Source organism: Cryptomeria japonica, chromosome 3 (assembly GCF_030272615.1).
Source record: "Cryptomeria japonica chromosome 3, Sugi_1.0, whole genome shotgun sequence".
In the NCBI taxonomy this organism is placed as follows: domain Eukaryota; kingdom Viridiplantae; phylum Streptophyta; class Pinopsida; order Cupressales; family Cupressaceae; genus Cryptomeria; species Cryptomeria japonica.
Window position 1 is genome coordinate 350056649 of NC_081407.1, and position 23337 is coordinate 350079985.

The 23337-nt window shown below is 35.8% G+C and overlaps 1 protein-coding gene across 3 annotated transcripts in view; it reads right to left on the reverse strand.

The window, feature by feature from the left end:
• The window catches only part of LOC131076516 (uncharacterized), a 161366-nt gene that overhangs the window by 103032 nt on the left and 34997 nt on the right, over positions 1 to 23337 (reverse strand). For all 3 annotated transcript variants that reach the window (XM_058013746.2, XM_058013747.2, XM_058013748.2), the window contains one exon: positions 2767 to 2880. In XM_058013746.2, coding sequence (XP_057869729.2) covers positions 2767 to 2880 — 114 coding nt within the window. The remainder of the gene's footprint in view (positions 1 to 2766; positions 2881 to 23337) is intronic.

A 23337-nucleotide genomic window follows, 5' to 3' on the forward strand; every position in this document is an offset into this window, starting at 1 on the left:
AATTAAGTTTGTTGTAACAAATCCCTATTTAGGGTTTCATTGTAAAATCTTGGCCATTGATCTCAAATTGATCTAAGCCATTGAATTGTATTGAGGGCACTATATAAAGCCCTGGCTCCTCATTTGTAAAGGCTAATAATAGTTAGTCAGTAGTTAGAAATAGTGAATAGTCAATTGATAGAATAGCAATTAAAGTAGAATAGAAAGAGAAGGCAAAGATTGTTGCCAAGATGTTGTTGTAAAAGACTTGTAAAACTTCATTGAAGAAATGGTGAAATTTATGGGTCGATTCAACAATTTGCATGGTCTCTATACTTCTCATATTTGATTTCATGTTATTAGATGAGTGGAAGAAATGTGTTTGATTGATGGTGACATTCATATATCCATACTACTAGCAGTTTGTTGATTGCAGACTTGCCTTGTGTAGTCAACTGGAATCATTCAGTTTAAGCTTAACTTCAATTGTCGCTTCTTCACTGATATGCATCAGCCTGATGGTGTCTATGCCTGTAGCGATGATCTGAACATCATAAAAGTTTTCCTCCGAAGATCGCACTAACCTTGTGGAGATGGTCCTGGGATGTCAAAACAAGACTTAGTTAGAATTTCATCAAAGATCATTCATTGCTCCTACATTCTTAGTGTCAGAATTAGATCCTTTCCTCGCCCTCATCCTTTTCCTTTTTTTTCAAAAAATCTAGGCTAGTGAAATCCTGTGTTCCAGCAATGTTCAAAGCAAATCAGACGTTTAGTCATCAAGTGTAAGTCCCCTTGTGATTCCAGCAAAATCACATCATACCACAAAGAGCTTATCCACGAGTAGAGAACCTACATACAAGAACCTTGGAGTTGCCTCGACTGATCCTTCGGCGAGATCTTCAGCAGTCAGGAAACTTTGCTCAAGAGAGGATAAGATACCTCTGGGTATTTTATTCTGTGTTTGGTCGTGTACAAAATACACATCAACACTTCCATACCAAGTTCCAACTATACAGGTATCTGCCATGTCCCATTTTTTAATATTTCGTGATATGTTCTTCTATTTCTTAATCTTCTGTGATGTTATCAAGTTGTAAGACAGTAAATTACAATTGCAGTTTTGTATTCATTAAAGCTTAAGCCTATATAACTCAAGTGAATTCAAAATAAACAATTCAAACACATTGCATGCAAGCTGCAGAAATGAAGATCACGTCTACCTACATCATCTATTGTCAAAGATGGTAATGATGTTGATCTTGATGAAGATGCGCATATGACACTGATTAGTGATTGTATTATTTTAAAATTTTAATATTGAACAATGAAAATCTATCACGACATTCAAGTTATACAAATTGACATGGTATCCGTATTACTATGTTGAACTTGTAATATTTCTGGTGGTTTTGTCAGCATATGCATGATATGTGGTATTTTGAGCTTAACTCCCATATTTAGGCTGCCAATGTGTATATATCTATGACTTCTATATATTTTTTGTAAGTGAAGGGGACATTACATCCTATCAGCTTCTTTGCAGCTGCCATGATATAATGCAAAGAAGTTTAAATTTCTCAAACAGATTGTAAGCTTGGTATATGTATTTATAGCAGTGTGTTGAGACTTGGGAAGCCTTGGTGAGGGTTCACAAATCTGAGAGTCAGGCGTGGCAAGTCTGCAGCCTTGACTCACAAACTTGGCCAAGTTTGACAAACAGAAAATCAACTTGAAATGTTTGAGAACTTCCATTAGAAACATTTTTCATATGTTTTCTTACATTGCCAAGTTTTTGCAGTGTTATTCCACCAAACCTAAAACTGAGTCAAAAAACAGCTTGCTGTCTTTTTGGCAAGTCTGAGTCTCAACACTGATTTATAGGTTTCGTATGTATAGCTGTTATGATATTGGCTTCAACTACCAACAAAGTCTAGTATAACAGTTTTCACCAAACCTGAACATAAAATCCATGGATAGGATAAAAATACTGGTCCATAGAGATTTAAAGGCAATACCAGATCCAACCCAGTCTTGAAGTTTGAAAGAGAGAAACTTATTGCAGCAGCATCATGAAAATTTCAGTTCATCCAGAAAAAGGGAAAGGTTTCTTCAACGAATAGATCTAGCTTCACGTTGTGCATCGTGTATCTATTGAATATTTCAATAAATTTTCAAAAGAGTATCAAATAGAAAGCATAAGTGAATAGCAGAAAAATTGAAAAAAATTGGAAAAGCCACATCTTTGAAGAATTCCTTCTAAAAGTATTGTTATAGAGGGAAAAGAGCAAATAGATCTAAGATAAAGGAGTCGCGTCTCCTATTTCCACAAAATGTAACTATAGAAGAAAAAATAATAAGGAAAAAAGGGCTGACCTAATTGGATAAAATAGAATAGTGAGAGGGAACAAATCTCGTAGCCAAGAGGATGGAATTTTGAAATTTATGACCAGAAAAAACTAGTAAAATAGGGCAAGAAAGTCAATAATTAAATCACTGAATTTTTCATCAAATAAATTCAAGGGTTGCATATGACATGATGTATGTGGCTCTTAGTGTACTTTTCGTGATAGGACAGAAATACATGCAGACTCTGTCATAATAAACTTCTTGGAAAAATGCAACGAATCCTATTCTTTCTTGAGCATAACAAAATGACCTCCAAACTACAAGAAAAGAAAAAGCATAAGGAACAAGCACAATAATGTGTTTGACCACTCTTTATTCTTAGGTATTCTAAAAAGGAATCAGCCCACAGATAAAATAAAAATGCAGAAAAAAACACACCTCATCCTTTTCCGGTGTTGTTGGACGGCTCACCGTCTGCGGGATGTCGTTGGGATAGTAAAACCAGTTCACTCGTGCCCACTTTGACCCAGTATCATCATCCTCCCATAAAACCTGAATGTATAGAGATAACAAAAATTCATGCCAACATGAAAAAGGATTTAGACAAAACATAATAAAAAAATTCACTCTTGCACTATCAAGAAGCTTTTCATCCAAGCATGCATTTTAGTGTTTTACATTACATTATATCCACACTTCAACTTAAATTTTATGTGAAAAAAAGAAAGAGATTTTATATTAACAGAGTGACAAATAATACTGCCAGTGCCAAAGAAGAATTTAAGAAGTGTTTTGGATCTTAACAAATTTTTAAACTTTTAATGCTTTCAATCCATACATGTGACAAGAGCTCAAAGCTTCTACAGCTTATCATTTATTAACTATGTAAGAGGGCATACCTAAAGAATTTCTTCTAAATTAATAGTAGTAAATCAAGTGCACAGTAAAATAAATTTAAACTGCAGGAAGGCTTGCAATGTGTACATCCAGTGCCTATGTGCAGGTATATCATATGGTTAGTTACCAGACTCAAACTCAACAGAGACTTGGCAGGCTGACTTTGGACTCAATTGGATTCAGCACTCAGCCTCAGAAAATTGAATAAGCCCAAGAAATAAGATGTTTTTTTGAAGAATCAAAGCTTTTTCTATTCACTGTTAACTAAATCAACTTTAAAGACATAAATAAACTAATCAATTACAAGCTACTTTGATCACATACACAAGTATGCATTTGAGCAAATGACGATGCTTTCCAGAGTAATTCAAGATCCTACTTCATATTTTCATTTCTAGTTTTAAGGCCTTAGTAGAATGGTATGTCCTGCAAAGATTTGAGGTGCAACACAAGACAAAGAATATTGATATTAAAATTAGTAAAGATATTGATCTGGTTGGGGCAATTCCCTAACGTACTCATCACCTGTAAAGAAGGGGGAAGTGATAAGGTACACTAACAGCATCCAGTAGGAAGCAACCAAGTACAAAGGGCATCTTACAGCCTAGGATTCTGAAGGATTCACGGTTCACCTAATGGGATGACCCTAATGATAAATCGTTAAATCTGCTGAGAGTAGACAGGATGTACTGTACAGTTTTAAGCAATAAACGCATCAGAAATGAAAGCATTGAAAGGAAAAGGCTAGACCAGATAGCCTATAAATCTAGGAAAGGTTTAGGATGGGAAATGATTGATATATATATATATGTATGTAATTGATGCATATATAGTATATACATATAAGTATATATATATATGCATATACATATATATAAGTTGAAGCATATGCATATATATATATATAATGGTTGAAGTCAATACTTGCAGAGGAGACCCTTAGTCTCGTCCTCATGACCGACCCTTGCTATCTTTAATGATAATAATGGCTGGATGAATCAATCTCTTGCGTTGCTTCACAGTGTTTCCAGTAAATAATATTAATGGCAACATGATTATAATCTCGACTACATTTGCCATAGCCTCATAAACCAAACCCACTCCAAACATATATATATATATATATGCTTCCACTTATATTACATATATATGCATTCGAGTAATTCTGTAATTAATGCATATATAGTATATACATATGCATATACATATAAATAAGTGGAAGCATATATATATATGTGTGTGTGTGTGTGTTTTGGAGTGGGTTTGGTTTATGAGGCTACGGCAAATGTAGTCGAGATTATAATCATGTTGCCATTAATATTATTTACTGGAAACACTGTGAAGCAACACAAGAGATTGATTCATTCAGCTATTATTATCATTAAAGATAGCAAGGGTCGATTATGAGGACGAGACTAAGGGTCTCCTCTGCAAGTATTGACTTCAACCTTGAACCAGGCATGTAGCCTTGACTTTTATATTGTTTAATACATAATTTCAGATGGAGATGTCTGCCATTTGTATCTTTCATTCTTGGTTTGGAAATGCTTTATTAAGTATGATCTTTGTTCTGGTGAATCTTGTTACAATGTCTCAGTGAGATCAATAGATCGATCACTGCTCTGTATGGCAGTCTTATTTGAATCCACGGCGAGATCGTTAGGATTCGATCACTGTTACTGTTATAATCATTGTTAGCATAATACCATTGAGAGATCAACATGATCAAACACTGCATTAAGATCGAATTGAATCATGCCATAGTGAACCAGTATGGTCAAGCTTTGTTTCTATATTATTTCAGAAGGAATGTCTTGGTGATCCAGTATTGATTACCGTATGTAACTATTTTGTTATGCTTAAAATTTTGCCATTGCACAGGAAAATGAGATGAAGTCTCTGAGTACATTTGTGTACCCTTCGGGGTACCATGACATTTTAAATAACTGTTTACCGATTGTTATTATGAGTTCATAATGTATCAGCAGAGTCGCACAGCTCATAATGTCTTAATTTAAATAAGACATCTATGTTATTATAACTATCTTTTGGGTCAAGAACCGAACCAGAACAATCTTTACTATCTTTTTTGTCTATATAATAAATAAGAATTGAAATAATTATTTCATTGCACTGCCACTATATCAGACCAAGGAGTCTAGGAAGCCAGTAGGGGACTAATTGTGTTCAGCTCAATGTGAATATTGTTATTAAAGTATTAAACAGATATTTAACTGTAAAGCACTCTTAAGGTCAGGGTGAATAAAGGGTCGAATAACCATAGAGCAGTGAAGCTTGAAGTAGGTTATGTTTACCCGAAGGTCGTTAAGGACCGTTAATGCCATAGGACAACGTAATGTCAGTTGTACAGTAGCCAAAGAGTCGGTTGGCTCAGGCATTTAGAACAAGTCAAGTAAGGGTGGTGAATACTGGCAGCCCGATAATCACTCTTGCAATCATCAAACCTTGGCCAAGGTGGCGCAATGCTTTGCATGCAACCTGTTACATCCCACTTGTGCCCTAGATATTTTGATGTTTATGCATTGATACTTGTTGCTTAGTATTGTGGAATGGTGATTCGCAAAGCATATGTTAATGATTTAGTTTTAATCATTATGGAATATGAGATGATTGCTTCTTTTATCAATAAATGCAATGATAGAGATATGTCAAGATTTCAAACTAACTACATGAATTTGACCTAGTGTGTGCAAGGAGATCATCGTCCTCCGAGAAGGGAGGGGAAATAACATAAGGTCATGAGGTAACAGAAGGAGGACTCAATGCCATCTGGAACCCTATCTGTAAGATGAGACTTGTAGAGTTGTCATAACTTAGGGTTTTACCATCCTTGTCTTAAATTGGTAGTCATTTCTATATATATATATACATATATATAAGTAAATACATGTGTGTATTCATAGTTAAAATGGTACATACATATACGTTGTGTCACCACGTTCGCCGAATTTTCGGCTTCAGATTCGAAATTCGGCGAACCTATAAAAATTAAATGAAATTCGTAAATGTTCACCTAAAAATTCGTATGGCACTTTTTTAGGGTTTTGGCTGAAGTTGTAGTTGGTCTATCGCACGACTGGAGCTGATCATTCCTGTTCATGCTTCATCCGTGCTCTGTTGTGTGCATTTGTGCTTAAGATCGTGTGTGTTTGTGAGCCCTTGCCTAAGCGCCGCAGATTTCCCCTGCAGTGCTGCAAAGTTGCTCATGATTCCGTCATGGACTTGCTCAGGTAAGCTGCTTTCAATGTTGTATTTTAAGATTTTTGTTTCGTCCTTTTAGGTTTTTGTTTTTTTCCTATGTTAAATATTTATGTTATTAATATTTATTATTATAAATTTTGTGTTTTATATTCACCATGAAAGTATTATTAAATTAATAAATATCTATGTTATTAATATTTAAAATATGAGATTTTTATTATTTTATAAATTTAATTATATTAATTTTTATTAAATTATTAATATTCAGTATAAAATTTATCATTATTCTATTTTACGTATTGATCTGTTAACTAGAGTAAAATATTAAATATTAAATAACATTTTTTATTTTCACTTGTTAATTTAGTGTTTTTGTTTTGTTTTTAAATTTAAGAATATATATATTAATTTTTGTTTTTATAAATTAATGGATATATTATTTATATTAAAAAATATATATAAGGCGAATTTGATGTCGAATTTTAATTCCAAATTTTTTACCCTTGCCAAACTTCATCCAAATTTTATGGTAGTCGAGCTCGAATTCAAATTCAAACGCGGTGACTTAGCATCTTTGTACATTCTTTAGCCGGTAGAATAAGTCTGGACAATGAATTAGAGAAGCTTTTATTCTTACAGCATGCTTAGAAAAGCTCTGCTGCTTAAAGGAAATGCATTTGCTTGTGTTAAACCCTTAAGGAAGATGAGCATTATCTATGATTGTCTCATATGAACAAAATTGAGGAAGCAAAACATAAATAACATTCCATTATTTTGAAAAAGAACAAATGGCTAATGGAGAGAGCCAGAATTTGGGACAAGAGTTTCCTTTGAATATAAAGGCTTAGTAAAACGTAAATTTTACCTGAGTAAGCCACAATTCTTGGTTTCTGAGTAATTTAACAGCAACAAAGGAACGAACTGTTTTTAATTCAGCATTAAATATTAGATAACAGAGACCATTTACTAGCCACTTTTACTGGAATAAGCTGCAATAGGGTTGTGTGATAGTGTTATACTTAAAATGCAGTAATTTGAGACAGTTAAATCTGATAATGAAAATGACACATGAGAGTGAGAATTAGTGAATTTTACATACCTATTATACAAAGAATTCATTCTTGTTCTCATGACAGGGCAGGTTGCCAGCTCAAGGGTTCTGGAATGAACTCTGTATTTATAAATCCAAGAAATTGTCAAATGATAAGAGAATTACACCATTATAGTAAATGTTTCCTCGAGTTTTGTTAACTAGTATGAGGAACTTGAGTTTAAAACACGAATGTAAGCTAGTGAGCCTCCTAGAGTCAGTGTGCAGATAGAATAGGGACTGACAAGATGTCTTGGAAGCCTTCAAGGATTTCGTCAAGCCGAGTAGGGTGATGAACGATGACTTCATGTGTAGGCATGATTGCAATACATTAAAACCTTTGGCCAAGGCGATGCTACTAATGGTAAGTGTCAGCCAGTTCATTAATCTAGATATACAGCCCAATCAGAGGTCATACTAGTTAGGAGTAGCCTATGGTGTGTGACCGACCAGGGATTTTGTAGGGTTAAACATCAGTCACAGATGGCATGAGTCCAACTTCTTTTACTCCCCTGCAAAGGGTCAGGCCCTTTCCAGTTGGAAATGGCACGGGGGACTAGTAAGTCTGTGGTTGGGCGGAAAAGCGCCCTGATGATACTTTCCTCTCCCAAACAATGTAAAGACTATTTACATATCAGAATGGGTATCAAGAAAAACTGTAATCTCTAAACCTCTCTTTCTTCTTATGTCGTATTGTTAAATTGATGAAATCATGCTTATGTGATTAGATTACATCTTTCCTAGTTTAATTCTCTGATTTTTCAAAAAAAATGTTATAGTTTCAGTTTTGATGTTGTATTTGTAAAAGATGTTAGTTGTTGAAAGTTTCCAATTGTCGAAATGTTGTTTAATTATAGTTGCATATTGAATGCTTGTTACACAACCATCAGTTCACATGAATCAAATACACTCTTAGTCAAAATGGTCATACTAATTAGGATGTACCTATAGTGTGTGACTGACTAGTGACGTGTAGATTCTAAACACTAGGCTCAGATGGCAACTAGTCCTAATCTTTGGTCTACACCCTTGTAAAGGGTAGGGCCACTTCCAATAGGAAGGTGTGCGGGGGACTGTCAAGTTTGTTGTTGGAGGTATAGCCCTTGATGATGCTCTCCCTCTCCACAGCTATGCCAAGACCTGTAAGAGTAATTACCAGCTGTAACGAGTGTTTAAACAATAATCTCTAACCCTTTCACTTCTTATGAAATTAAATATGTTAAATGTTTGAATTAGTTATGAAAGATTACATTCTTGCATTTCCTTATTCAATTGAAGTTAGTTAATGGTAGTTATACTGAAGATCAGTTGGTTAAATATTTCAATTTCACCTAAAGTAATAAGTTTCTTCTTTTCAAAAAAAAATATATCATGTTTACTTGTATAGAAATTAAAATTCTTTTCTTGTTTACAACTTTGGCATGTTACAGTTAGCACAAACTTTATAGGATTTTGATGCAAGATTAGCCTTCTTCCTTTGCTCATTTTAATAAAGATCCTTGAGAGAACATGCTGATCTACTACATTTTGTAAGGATTTATGACAGCACATTGTGCACTTGCCGAATTTAGTAGATTCTCAGCTCATTTTAGGTATAAACCAGTGTTCCACGGGGATGCGTCCCCCCCCCTTTTTGGCCGCGTCTCCGGGGCGGGGGGACGGGGACACGACGTCCCCCACCGTCCCACCACCGCCACCCAAGCGTCGTTGGAGATGGAGAGACGTCTCCGCGTCTCCCAGAGAGACATGGAGACGCCTCCACGTCTCCTTGGGAGAACGTCTCCATGTCCTTCGAGAGACGTGCAGACGTCTCTCAAGGGACGGGGAGACGCCCAGACGTCTCTTGTCGCCCCCACGTATATGCAATGTTTAAAATTAATTTTTTTTTTTTAAATGACTTTTTGGGGGGTTAAGGGGTAAACCCTAATTGGACGTGGGCCAATAGAAAAATAACACCCGACGCCTTTAGAAAATAATAAAAGGCCTCGCGGGGCGCTGCCCCTTGACCCCAACTTGGGAGAGCTGCCCCCAAACCCCTGTTGAAAAATGTAGGGGGAAACTGCGCCGATAGTAGGGAAAATCTTACCTCCAAGTCTGATTAGGCTCCATATAACAACACAACTTAGAAATCTTGGTATTTAGATTTAGTATTTCAAATTTCCTATAGTCTCATTTGAAATGTAATTCTTATACTGTAATATTGTCATACATCTTTTCAAAACTAGTTTTTCAAGTACTATATGTATATGTATAACTATATCAGCACCACCACCCCGTCGTCCCCCCGCCATCCCCCAACTTAGGCTCTTGGTCCCCCCGTCCCGGAAACGCATCCCCCCGTCCCCAACGCCCGTGGAACACTGTTATAAACTGCAACATTGAAAACCTATATTAGTTTTCCTGCAAAAATTCATCATAGATCTTGATGCATATGTAACATTCTATTTCTAATTGCCAATGATAAGAGGTTTAGTCTTCTTACTGAACTCACTCATAATTGAAGTAACATTTTCTTCTATCTTCTTCTCTTCAATTTATCAAATTGTTTTTATGCTATGAGCAATTAGGATTGTAGGATGTTCAACAAACCATGAATCTAAAAGTCAATATAAAACCTCCTAGTTAACAAAAATCATCAAACAGGAGGTAATTTGCTCTTGAACAACAAATTTTCAATGCATTAATGTGCTTCGATGATAAATTTGTTTCTATATATAATGGGGATACCTAGAATACCATAGCATAACATTTGTGAGAACTTCATTTAGATTGGCACAAGTTCTTTAACTTCTGACAAAAGCTTTAGGTGTCAATTTCAGTACACCAAACAACATAAATCTGGGATATCAAAATCTCTTTCTCTTTTTTTCCCTCTCTGAAATGTTAAAAATATTAGATTTTCATAGGTAGAAATTTTGCTTTCCAGAGATTCATAGAAGAATGTATACAGTGATTCAGATGTCCATGGGGAACTCCTCAATTGAATTAAAAAACTGTAACATGCTTGACATGTGGAAAAGAGTGCACTGAATTGGGACTCACAAATTTTTAGTAACCCTCAACAAAATGGTTCTAATTCTTCTCAGCAATGTGGTTCAGCTCCTTCTCGATAACATAGATCTATCCTCTCCAGCCTCCCCCCCCCAGCCTCAAGGATAGACACATACTACAAGCTTCTTCACTGTGGGAATTAATTTGGCCTTAAATTTTAGGTGTGATTTTAGATGCAGTGCCTTGCTTCCTCTTAGAAACCCCTAGCTTGGCCCTCATGGCCTTAAGTTTTGAAGATATTATAGCTACGGTCGGATTCCTCTGACCAACCTAGCTAATCCAAATGTCTAATTAACCTATCGGCCTTAGACATTTGTGTGTAATCAACTTACTTGTTCCTGTTCGTATTACTATGTTCAGATCCTATAGACTACCTGCAATAACTGATTGATCATATGACATAATTGCTATCACGTGTATATCCATTATCGTATTGCATCACATTTTGTTATGAACAGTTTTACATAGCCAATTCCATTTATTACTGTATTGGTTAATATCGTTTATGATTGTTTGTTATTAATTCTACATAACCGATTATATCTGTATCGGTTTGGTTATTATCCTGATTACATTTGTGATTCGGTTTGTCTTCAATAGCCATCGGTCTCTTAGTAAAGAGTCACAACCTCTTATGAAGACTTCGAGTTTCATATATAAGTATGATATATCTCCATTGGAAGGTAACTAGAATGAGATATCAACAAGTCGATAATATACTGTATACATGAATATATACATATAGATCATGGGAAGTCAAATACTGCAGTCTGTAAATATATATATATATAGTTCGTGACTATATACAGACAGTAGAAACAATATCAGATTGAATGTGATAAATTGGAATCACTCAGCATACGGTAGATTTAGCATATCATCTGCAGATCAATATAACAGCATACAAGTAGATTGTTTCAGATAGTTCTTCATACTCAATAGTAGATAAAATATATATAAATCAGACTGGAGTCTATTTATATTCTATTGTGATCAAAACTAAATTTTTAAAATACCTGTCTATTATAAACCTGATCTAAATTTAACATTAAGCACTCCCTAATGAGCACTATCGGATCTTGTATCAATCCTTTCACAGTGATCAACAATGACACCACTAACTCCTCCATTTCAAGCCTAGACTGATACTCAATGAGACTTTCGTATCTCCCTAGTACTCCTCAAATTATGTTGTTTGGGCTTCTTTTTCCCCCTACTAGGTTATTTGTATTGGTTTCTTGACTACAAGTGTTGGTGCTCCCCAACAGTATTGTATTTTTGTTTTTGGTTCTTCCCCTTTGTGGAACTCTCTAGGTTTCTATTCTAAAACCTAAGTTGCCAGTTTGGGTTCGGGCACCGGTTTGGATTCGGGAACCCGGTTCTCTGGTTCGGCAAAATTTTGAAAAGTAGTTTGGGTTCATTAGTACAAAAACAATGTAAAAAATTTATATATATATATATATTTAAACAACAACAAAACCACCATAAACTTGTTAGATATTGTCTATGACTTACAACTAAACAAGTGTTGAATGTATACAAATCATATCAGATTATTGATGATCATGAAAGTGGTGTGGGCATAAGAAGCCATAGAAGCAATAGTCGTGAAAAAATCGCATTCAGTCACAATTAATCGCAAATCGACACAGAAGACATCAACGATTTTCCACGATTTTTTCGAGTTTAAAATGCGTTTAAATTGTACGACTAATCAGCGGAAAATCAGGCAAAAAAATCCGTAACCTCTAGAAATGGTGGAAAAACCCCAAATCGGTCATGAAACAGTGAAAAAACGCTGCAATGTTCTAAAAATCGCATCGTGCGACCCTTTCCCGAAGAGACATCAGCTGTTAACAAATCTGGAAGTCGAATTTTGTAGCATCTGTGGTTACAAAAGGAATGCGCTGGCAGTGTTTGTGGGTTTTTGAGGAAGTGAAATTGCGTTCCCTGACTCTTTCACAACATCCGTGGTTGAAGAAGCAAAGCGCAACACACAATCGGCAGGCATTCAGAGGAAGAATGTAGGAACCCAGGTCTGTCTTCAAAATCTTTATTTTGTTTCTGAATTTTTATTTAGTATTTCAGAAATCAAAAATTTAAGATTTTTTTTTTTAAGTTTATTTGTTTTAATCATATTTTTTATTAAAAATTTGTTTTGAATGAAATATTGTATTTAAAAAAAAGATTTGTTTCTTTTCAATGTATTTTATATGTAACTTTTACTTTACTTAAGAACAAATACAATAATATGTATTATTTTTACTTTACATAAAAATAAATACATATTATATAATAGCATGTTTTTATATGAAATTTGATAGCATGTTTTAAAATGAAATTTCTCTATTAAAAACATAAACAAATTTGTTGATAATTGTTGGTTAAAAATTTTGTACACCTGGGGGATGTGCAAAATTGTGGTTTCAGCCACAGTGTGAGTATGATACTCTCCTAATTTAGGGAAGGATCCCCCTATCTAAAAACTAAACTAATCTAATATGGGTGAGACAGCAGTTTTTCTTCTTCTTTCAAGAAAAACTATAATGTTCTCTTCACAGAATAGTAATAGCAATTGGAAATAAATAACAGCAAATACAAAAATGAGACTTTCTTGTATGATTTTTGGACCATAAAGAGAAGCAAAGTTTCCATGAAAGCACAAAGACCTCTGTCACTTCCCGGGGACGGGCAAACAGAAATGAAAGCACAAAGTCTACAACACTTCTATTGTCCTATCAACCTTCTCGAAATGATAATAATGTACAACACACAGCAACTCAAAGTTTGTCTATATGATGCACTTCACCTTACATGCAAAAGTCTTGAAAATAAAAGCAGCACAAAATCTACAAGTTATCTCCTTACTTGAGCTTTCTACACTACCTTCAAACGTGATAAACAGCTCAAAGTCTGCAAGACCAAGTCTGAAAAACCAAACTTACAGCTCCAAATGCAATTAGCAGCTCAGAGTCTGCAAGATTGAATTTAAATCCCTCTTGAACAATAGAGCAAAAATAACAATCAACTCCAGAAAATGTCGTCACATAACAACTTGAATTGGCACAAAGTCTCAACACAACTTGCCTCTTTTATTGAAAGCAATTTAATTTACATCTAAGCTCAAAGTCTTAGAGTGCACATATAAACTGGCAGAATTTTGATGCATTGCCCAAAGATCTCAATTACAATAGACCCCCTCAAGTATTTATAGGAGAGGCACCTTGAGAAAAAGGTGGGAGGATCCTAACTAACTTCATAAATTCTCTCAACCACCATGACGTATTCCAACTATAGTCCTAATCTAACTCAACTTGTAGTTGTTTTACATGTAATTACATTTTACAAAAATGCAAGTAAAAGTGACACTTGCAATTACAATTTTTGTTTTTACATGTAATTTGTCAAAACAAATTACAAATACACAATTGAAACTATTCTATGTGTCTGAAGACACAACTCTAATTACATCATCCTTTGTTTTGAAAATCATGCTGCTTCAAGATGCTCTGCGATCGAGGTAAATGACATCTTGAAGTAGAACAATAACTTGCACCCTTGATAGTCTTTATGTCTTTAACCAGCGAACTTCGATCTTATCTTCTTGCTTAGGGTAGTACTGGCTTTTCAAGAGAGAAGTTCTTTGCAAGGCTGAAGTAAGAAACCTATCTCTGTCTTGAAACCATTCATGTCACTTATCCATCTCCTTATGTGGCTCAGTCATGTTTTTTTTCTCCCTTTGTATCATCCTCCAATCTTGGAATTTGCTTGCAAAATAAGGCCCAGGCCTCAATTCATTGATTTGGTAGGTTATGTGTGCAAACAAGACTGACATGGATGAGACAAAGGAACTGCAAAAGTGGAGCCAAAGCTCAATTTTGGGTTTTGGAGACTGCATTACATGTGTGGAAAAACAAGAGCATTGACTTGCAATTGTGAAGAACAAACATGCAACTTCATATGTGTAATGGGTAACTACAAGTTTGCACTTGTAATTGGACCTTTAAGACTCATTTTCAAGTGTTTTTGAGTGCATTTTGGACCAATTTTGGGTTCTGGAAGGCTGACTGCAAGTGCAATGAAGGAAAAAACTTTGCAAATTCACAAGTTGTATTCAAAGAGCAAAACAACTTGGGAAGATCATATAGAAACTCAAAATCTTACTTGAAGAATGCCCTAGACCAAAACAAATGAGCTTGGGAGAAACCGTAATGCTCTTATAAATATGTAAGGAAGCCACCACGTTGGGACTGCAAACAGAAAACAAATTGATTTTGCATTTAAACCTCTCCACAAAAAACGGCTTGGAAAGAGAGATGCATTTGATTTCAAACACTCTTCAATGGATGAAGGATGCAAGATGTGTTGCAAACGTGGCCACTAAGGCGAAATTCATGCTCCCAAAACGTGGCAAGAACCTCAGCAAAAACAGATTCAAAAATGCCTCTCATGAATGCAAGACATGTTTCTCAAAACCATTGAATCTGAAAAACATGGCAAGAACCAATGCTCTCCAAAGCCATAGCCAAGATGAGGGACGGATTCGGGTTTGTGGAAGCAAGAGTGCAGATCGGGTTCTTCAACTCCAACCTCAAGCAAAATGTGCCCTTCAAAGATGCAATCGGGTTTCTAAAACCCCTTTGCAAGTTTTAAATTGCATCATTTTTCCTTTACTTGAGCAAATTCGGGTTTCTAGGGAACAAAAGCACAAAAATAAAGAGCAAAACGACTTGCAATGGGGAAATAAAACCCCAATTACAACTAAAACAAATAAAAACATAAAGACTTGTAATAGGGAAATAAAATTCCCATTACAACTAAAGACATAAGACATAAAAACTTAAAAAAACTTGTAATAGGGAAATAAAATCCCTATTACAACTTAAAAGCACAAAGTAGAAACTTTTATGAGAACTTACAAGTTCTCATTAAACTTGTAATTTTAAATTCACTTGCAATTTGTCCAAAAAGTTCCTACAAACAACTTAAAAGACAAAAAGGGTAAAGGAAAAGAAAAAGCAAGTTACAAGTTACACATTTTTTATAAAGTTCACTTGTAATTGCTCGAAAAAACCCCTACAACACAAAAACAAAAGAAAACTCCTAACTTGCAAAAGAAGGAAAAATTCCCACTCGCAGTCAAGAGGAAAAAACCTGAATTTGAAGGAAAGACATAGCAAATGAACTCGAAACGCAGTGAAATTTGAAACGTGGATCAAGGATGAACCGAAGATTAGTCCAGTTCAAATAGAAGCGAAAATTGTGCCTCGGGAAGCATGCCTTAAGAGTAAAATCTCCAACTTGCAATGACTGCTCTAAAACCCGAAATTGCACAAAAAACTAGGAAAATTAAGGCCAAAACTTACCAAAATTTGGAGAATGATGGCAAAGACACCCCCTGATGATTTGACACTAACAAATGTGAGTTTTGCACCTCGTAAAATGTGCCTTGGAGACAAAAAATAACGCATTTCAAGCAAAAATTTGTAGGGGTTGTCACATTTTTGAAAATTCAAAAATGAGGACAACACTAATAATTACGAATTTATACATTCTATAATTCATGTATTGGAGTCTCTATTTTATTTGCTTACAAGATCTCTATGCTATGGAAATGCTCTTAAAATAAAAATAAAAAGTAATTTTTTATTGTTTTTCTGAAATTTTTTACGTTTTTTTGTAAATCCGATTTCTTCCCCTTTTTTTCAAAAAATCTTATACTTTTGTTTTGCCGATTAATTCACCAAATGATTAATGTTGCTATGTAAGAAGCTAATTGCAATTTAGCTTATGTTTATTTTAGGAGAAGATTGGGACTCTAAATATGTGGAGATCAGCTATTCTATTTAAAGTGTTGTGTATATCTCAGATTGTAAGGTTTGGTACAAGTTCAGGGATTTCTGTATTCAGAGAGTCCAACTGCTTAAGTGTATAAGTCAAAAGTGAGCTCAGGAAATTGAATATTTCTGTTGCTGTTCATGAGCCGAGGATTGTAAATCAGAATGAGCTAATGCATGGGTATTCTATTGTTGTGATTGAGCACTGCTCTAGTACATTGTATAAGGTTAACAAGTAAGAGGCCAGAACTCAATTGTTTGTTGCTCTGTTTTATCTTGCTTCAGACAAAAACAAAAAATTGAATAAACCTATCAATTGTCTGTTGTTCTTAATAATTTTAATTCTTAAACCTGCATGATAACTTGCAAAACAATCACACAAATCTGCAAGTCTGAAAAACATATCTCTACAAACAAGAAACCCTTATTGCTATAAATTTTATAAAATTTTGCAAAAAATATGTAAATTTGGGTGCCCACGTGTCCAGGTTTGCCTTGGGCTAACTGGCTTGCCCAAGCACTAACCCTAGCCAGACCCAAAGGCAAACCGAACCAAGACCTGAACCCGAACTGGACCAGTACCAGGCCCTAAACCCAGCAAACCCTGCAACTTAGTCTCAAACTTTCTATTGTAATCTGGCGTACTTTCAAGTCCTATTGACCTACTTTTGGTCATCCATGGATATTAATATGATCTCTTTCTTTCTTCTCCAATGGCTTTGTTTAAAAAAATTAAACATACTCTGGGGTCCTACTAATGCTGCTGATAGTTGGGTTAAAAAGTTTAAGTCCGTTTGGTCATCTTGTGTTGAACCTAAAAAAGCTCTTTTTCTGTGCCCTCTACTGTACTAAAAATTAGTTGTGTTCACCACTGCAGATAAGTATCTGGATTGTGGTGACAATGAGTCTTTAATTCATTCATTTTTCCATTGTTCTTATACTCATCTTGTGTGGAGCTGCATTTTACCTGTTTGGACCTGTCAGTCCGAGAAGAATAAGATTGAGGGAGCTAACATACTAATTGGTTATGTATCTTGTAATATGAAGTTCTAACTAAAAGGCGATTAATTTGCTCAACTCAAATTCTTAGTTTCATACAGTTTGCAGGAAATAAATAAGTTCTTCAAGGTGAAAGGAGGGTGTGCTCACTAGCTTCTATAAGAAGTCACGCTCTCTTTGATTTATTTGTATGTGGATTTTCAGGTAAATAAAAAAAGTTAAAAAACCAAGAAGTTAAACAGTTTGCTATAGGTGGAGACGGCCAATCATGTTCCAGAGTAGGGTGCAAATGATGATGCAGACAAAGTCTAGTATGGTGATGATGGATGGCCCAAGAACCTTCTAGTTGTAAATAAGAATTCTCTGACGACTATTCCAAACCTGAGAACTTCAGACAGTTATGCAAGTGACGAAGGAAATAAGGCCTGCACTCCATATCCTGATATGCCTAATAAGACCTTTCCTGATTGGTGATTCAAAAAATGTATGGATTTCAGACTGAAGGCTGGAAAAGATAAAGTTATTCAAGCTTTAAAATTCTTGATATAGAAAAGCGGGTTGGAAAAAACTAAAAGAGATGAGGAAACAGCCGTAGTTCTTGACAGTGTTCAACTAATGATACTTGATGATCTCCAGTTTTCCATAGTGTTTGCTCTCTGGGGTTCTTGTTCCCCATTCTTGGCTATATTTAATAGTTTCTTGACGACTTGTGTTGGTGGTCCCTTGTTTTGTATTTCTTTTGTGGTGCCTTTCTAGATTTCTCTTCCTAGAACTTTCTATTGTAAACTGCTATACTCGTGAGTCCCATTGACCTACATTTGGCCATCCATGGGCATTAATATAATTTCTTTCTTTCTTTCCTTCTGGTGTGTTTTGTGTTTTGTAATGAACCCAATGTGAATATCTAGCAACTTGTGCACCAGTTCTTTGAAAAAAATAACCAAGTCGAGAGGTTTTTCCCCCTTACTATTTGTGTGTCAAAAGACACATCAACAACCAGGTTTGACATTTCAGGGTGCCAAACCATCGATATTAGGTAATACTCTGTTCATCATTTCATCAAGTAATTAGGACTAAAACAACTTCACTTTTTCTACAAGCACAACTGAATGTATGTTCATGAATGGAAGGAAATCAATATCAAAGTGTTCTCATTATATCATATAAGTATTTAGACGGACCATAGGGTAAGTGTTTGACATATTTACCTTCACCTTTCAAACATCTCTTTGACAAATGTACGCATACTCTCACCAATCTTGATGTATTGCTCAGCCTAAGCTAGTCATGCATTGCTTTATGTTTGGCTTGGGTTTCCTTCAGCTTCTCTTGCAATTTTTAATAGACTTATTTAATCATTTCAATGAATTTTTCAGCCTTGACTTCTTCTCAATCTCTGCGATCCTCATGTGACTGCTCCACTACAAGATCAAAAGGAGGCCATTTTAGCTATCCATAGCAAAATTCAATCAGTGAACTATAAAAACTAGGATGGACTGCACGACTGGATGCATGTTGGATGTATGCTAAGCTCTCATCCCATGTTTTAGTATTGGTCCTATTATACCCTCTCAGTAGTTGAACCGAAGTTTGGATTACTATCAAGTTGTCTGTCCATTTGATGAGGGAAAGCAGTACACCTTTGCAAAGTGGTACAAACCCTTTCGCACAAGGCAATTCAAAACATATTCAAAAACCTTGTGTCCCTCTCTTAAACAAAGAATTTTGGCAAGCCAAAGTGAACCCATACGCAATTAAAAAATAGGACAGCAGCTTCTTTGCCATTTATGGTTTTCTTGCAAGTCAATAGAGTGCACATTTTTCTAAATATATCCACAGCAATAAAATTACAGTCAAAACTTTCCTTTGCCTAGAAAGACCTCCTACACAAACTGTGGAGATGTATTCCCATGTCATTGGTAGCAACAGTGGTGGAATAAACAGCTCCAACTTGGGTGAATTCCCTGCTCTGCTAATGCTAAACAATGTGTCCCTTGTGATAGATCTTGCAACATCATTTTGTGTGTTTGGCCAATAAACATGCCACTGCAAATTAGCAACTGTTATAAGCAAAGAAAAATCTACTTGCCTCTTTTAGAACAAAAAATTTACCCATTTCTAGAGGAAGCCATCCTTCCTCGAGAAGTGAAACCCATTTTCTTGTACCATGGCATGTGCATACTTAAAGAGCTTTTTCTTCTCACCAAATCTTCATTCTCTCACACTCTTCATTGTAGAACTCATGTGCAAATGGCTCTAATTTCATGATTGTACATAGAACCGAAGCAATGGATAGGCTTGACAATATATAAGCTGTTGAATTGGCTACCCCTTTCTTTTATATCTCATTTGCTGAATTTTACTTTATTTGAGGATATTGTCATGATTGTTGAACCGTGTGCACAACAGTTTGTTTTCTTCACAAGTACTGCTTCTATTTCTTGATGGCTCGAACAAATGAACACAAATTTCTATCATAAGATAGATAAGCTAAAATGGTTTTACGAAACAATTCAGAAAAGTAACATACATATCTCCCTTATTGCATCAAAACAGCCACCTCAGCATTAGACCAACGTATCTACCTCTGTTTAAAAACAAAAAATCAAGTTAGGAAAGCAAGCGTGCATGCAAAATTTTGTCCTTGAGTATCTCAAAGACTCTTTGTTGGCCCTTGCCCCACACAAGAGCCTTGCTACTTGAAGTCAATGCATTCAAAGGAGCAGCTATCGATGAGAAGGAAGCAACAGACTTCCCTATTTCTTGAACTGCACCCACAAATCTCTCAACTTCATGTAGATTAGTGGGAGTTAACCAAAAAAAAAGCAAGCAAAATTTTTAATGGGATCAATTTGCAACTCCACTTCTACAACATACCCCAAAGAGACCAAATCTTCTTTAGCAAATTTACATTTCTTCAATTTTAACTTCAGCTGATTCTCTTCTAGTGTTTGAAGCAATTCTTTCCAATATTGTACATGCACCTCCCATATACAACCAAACACAACAATACCATCAAGATGAGCAATCACAAAAAAATCAAGATATGGGCAAAGTATGCCATTAATTACCACTCATATAGTCCTTTCCTGCATTTAAAAACAATACTCCAAGTATCCTCCTCCTTAACTGTGATTTGATGACAAAGTAACTTCAAATCTATGTTAACCAATAACTTAAGTGTTGTGCTGTGCACACACTTCCCGTCGACGACAGGGACCCCCTCTCCTTTTTTTCGCCTTCCTAGCATGAGAGAGAGAAAGAGAGAGCTTAGAGCTAAGGAGAATAGGGTGAATCCAAGCTCACAAGCCTGAATTTGCCCTGCAGCCTAAGGGCTTGAGAGCCTAGAAGTGTTCAGGAACTTGGAAAACTTTAATATTTAGATTGGCATAAGAATCAAACGAAGGAGAAGAGCATTTAAGCACCAATTTGGTCTAAAGATGGATAATGAACAAAGTTTTGATGGCCCAAAATTCTGGCCTAAACATGCCACACCAACCCAAGTTTGGCTTTTGCATTCAAAATGGGATTAAGCCCATATCCCAAAAGGCTTCCTAACCCCGAAGTTTTGGCTGAAGTTCTGGCCCATGGCCTAAAGTTCAGTGGTTGCATACCAATCAGGAATTGACTTATTCCTAAATTGTTTCCCATTACTGAGTTTGACACCTAAAACATAGGTCTTCAATCACAAAGTCTTTGGCAGCACCAAAGTCAGACCTATGAAGATGAAATCAGACTTTGAAATATTCGAACTCAGACTTGTAAAACCTGGTGTGCAACCTAAATAGGCAGAGCAATGCAATGATAGGTTTGATTTGGAATGGTGTTTGGAAGAAGTTTATGGGCACAAACACCTTGATCAGAAGTGTGCCTCAATCTAAAAGGGTCTCCTAACACCCAACTTTGCCCAAGTTCTTCACAAACTCGGTGATTGCAGCAAAATTAGGATTGAGCTTGTAATCCTAAAACCTTTCTTAACACCGAGATTTAGACTGAATTTTGATTTTGCAGTCATAAAGAGGCAAGGGCTTGTTTCTAAAGGCCTTCCTCTTACCGAGTTTCAGGCTGAAGTTGGTGTTTTTACTCACAAAGTTCAGTACCTGCATAAAATTTTGTAAAAAGGCTTGTTCCCATTTCCCTTCCTAACCCCGAGGTTAGGTCCAAAGTTCTGACCCTAAAACAAGTTTGGTGGTAGCAGCAAAATGGGGGTTAAATGCTAAATCCCAAAAATGTCCCTAGGCCTGAGGTTTTCACTGAGTTTTGTACCAAATTTCATGAAAGGGTTTGAAAAGTTAAGTTTGAGTTGCAAAGCTACCAAGTTTGGTGGTAGCACATAAGAGGGGATTAAACCTTATTCCTAGGGGGTGTCATAGTAGCGAGGTTGAAACCGAATCCATTTTGCAAACTTGGTGTTTTCATTTAGAACCAGAATAAGCCTTATTTCAGAAAGGCTTCCTAAGGCCGAAGTTTAGTCCAAGCTTCACCCTAAGTCCTTACAAAACTTGGTGATAGCACTGCAAGAGTGATTAGGCCTATTTCAAAGGTTTCCTAAGCCCGGGTTTCTAATCAAAAGACTAAATTTGGTGATTGCAGCTCAAGGGAAAGGATTGGTGTTAATCCCAAACATGCTCCTAACACTGAATTCGTCCCCACACTTGAGATTCACTCCCAAATCCAATGGTCGCAGTCCAAAAGCAGAATAGGCACTGTTCTCAAAGTTATCCTAAAACCAAATTTTTGCCTTAAGTGTAAATGTGGCAATCAAAATCCATAAACTTGTCTTAGCACCAAACTTTTCCCTTAGTCCTGAAATGACCTTCCTAGGTCTTAGTTCATGGGACATGATATCAAAGTAATGTTCAGAAAGGCTAAAGTGTTGCAAGAAGCAAATCACCAATGGATGTGATGGTAAATGAATGAATGACCAAATGAATTGGTGATTGATCCTTGACTTACTTCTCCATGAAGGATGAAGGGCTCAACGGAGGTGATGACGAGATGCTTGGGACAAAGAGAGGCTCTGCAGCATAACAGTCCGAAGCACCAATTGAAGATATGATCACAAAGAGGAGCCAAGAGGAGGGGATCGTCCGCAGGAACCAAGGGTCCATGCAATTTATATGGCATTTCCTAAGTATGCCAGGAGGATTCCCAAGATAAAGCCAAAGGACAAGATCAAGGTCAAAACCCTAAAGATGTCAATGGACGTGCTACAGAATCAAAATACGAGGATGAGTTACCACTACCACTATGCAGAAAGCCGGATGATGTCATTTCAAAACTCTGGAAAATAGTGGCATACACAAAAATGCTACAAAAGTATACAAAAACAGAAAAAGAACAGTTGGATGTGACAAGAATTTGGAATTATTTTAATGACAATTATTTTATTGTAAGATGACAACTTTTGGGCCTAATTTAATGCAATACAAAAGGGGGCCAAAAGTTAGTTGTTCACCCAACTACCAAGTTTATCTTTTTGTGTCTTGAGCCCCGTGCACTTTTGTCTTGTGGTGGGATTAATTGAATGCTGTTGGAAAGTAGTTGAAAAGGTGGTTGATGGTTGTTGAGAGCATTAATTGAAAGTTGTTAGAGTTTCTAGAAGGCAAATCTAGGCTATTGAACAAATTAAATCCTAGCCATTGATTCAAAATGTAAAATATATAAAAGGCCAGTGCCTCTCTCATTTTGAAGGGTTAGAAGAGTTAGAAAATACACAATTAGCGGGGTTAGAATTTTAGAGAAGTAGAAGGTTAGAAGATTAGAAGTAGAAGTTAGAACTGTAAAGTTATATTCAATCGCAATAAAAGAACTTATTATATATGTGAGAATATTATATGATTATATTGTCTAATATTCTTATTGTTTCGTTTGCAGGCTGAAGGAGAGAGATCATTTATGTTTTCTATGTCT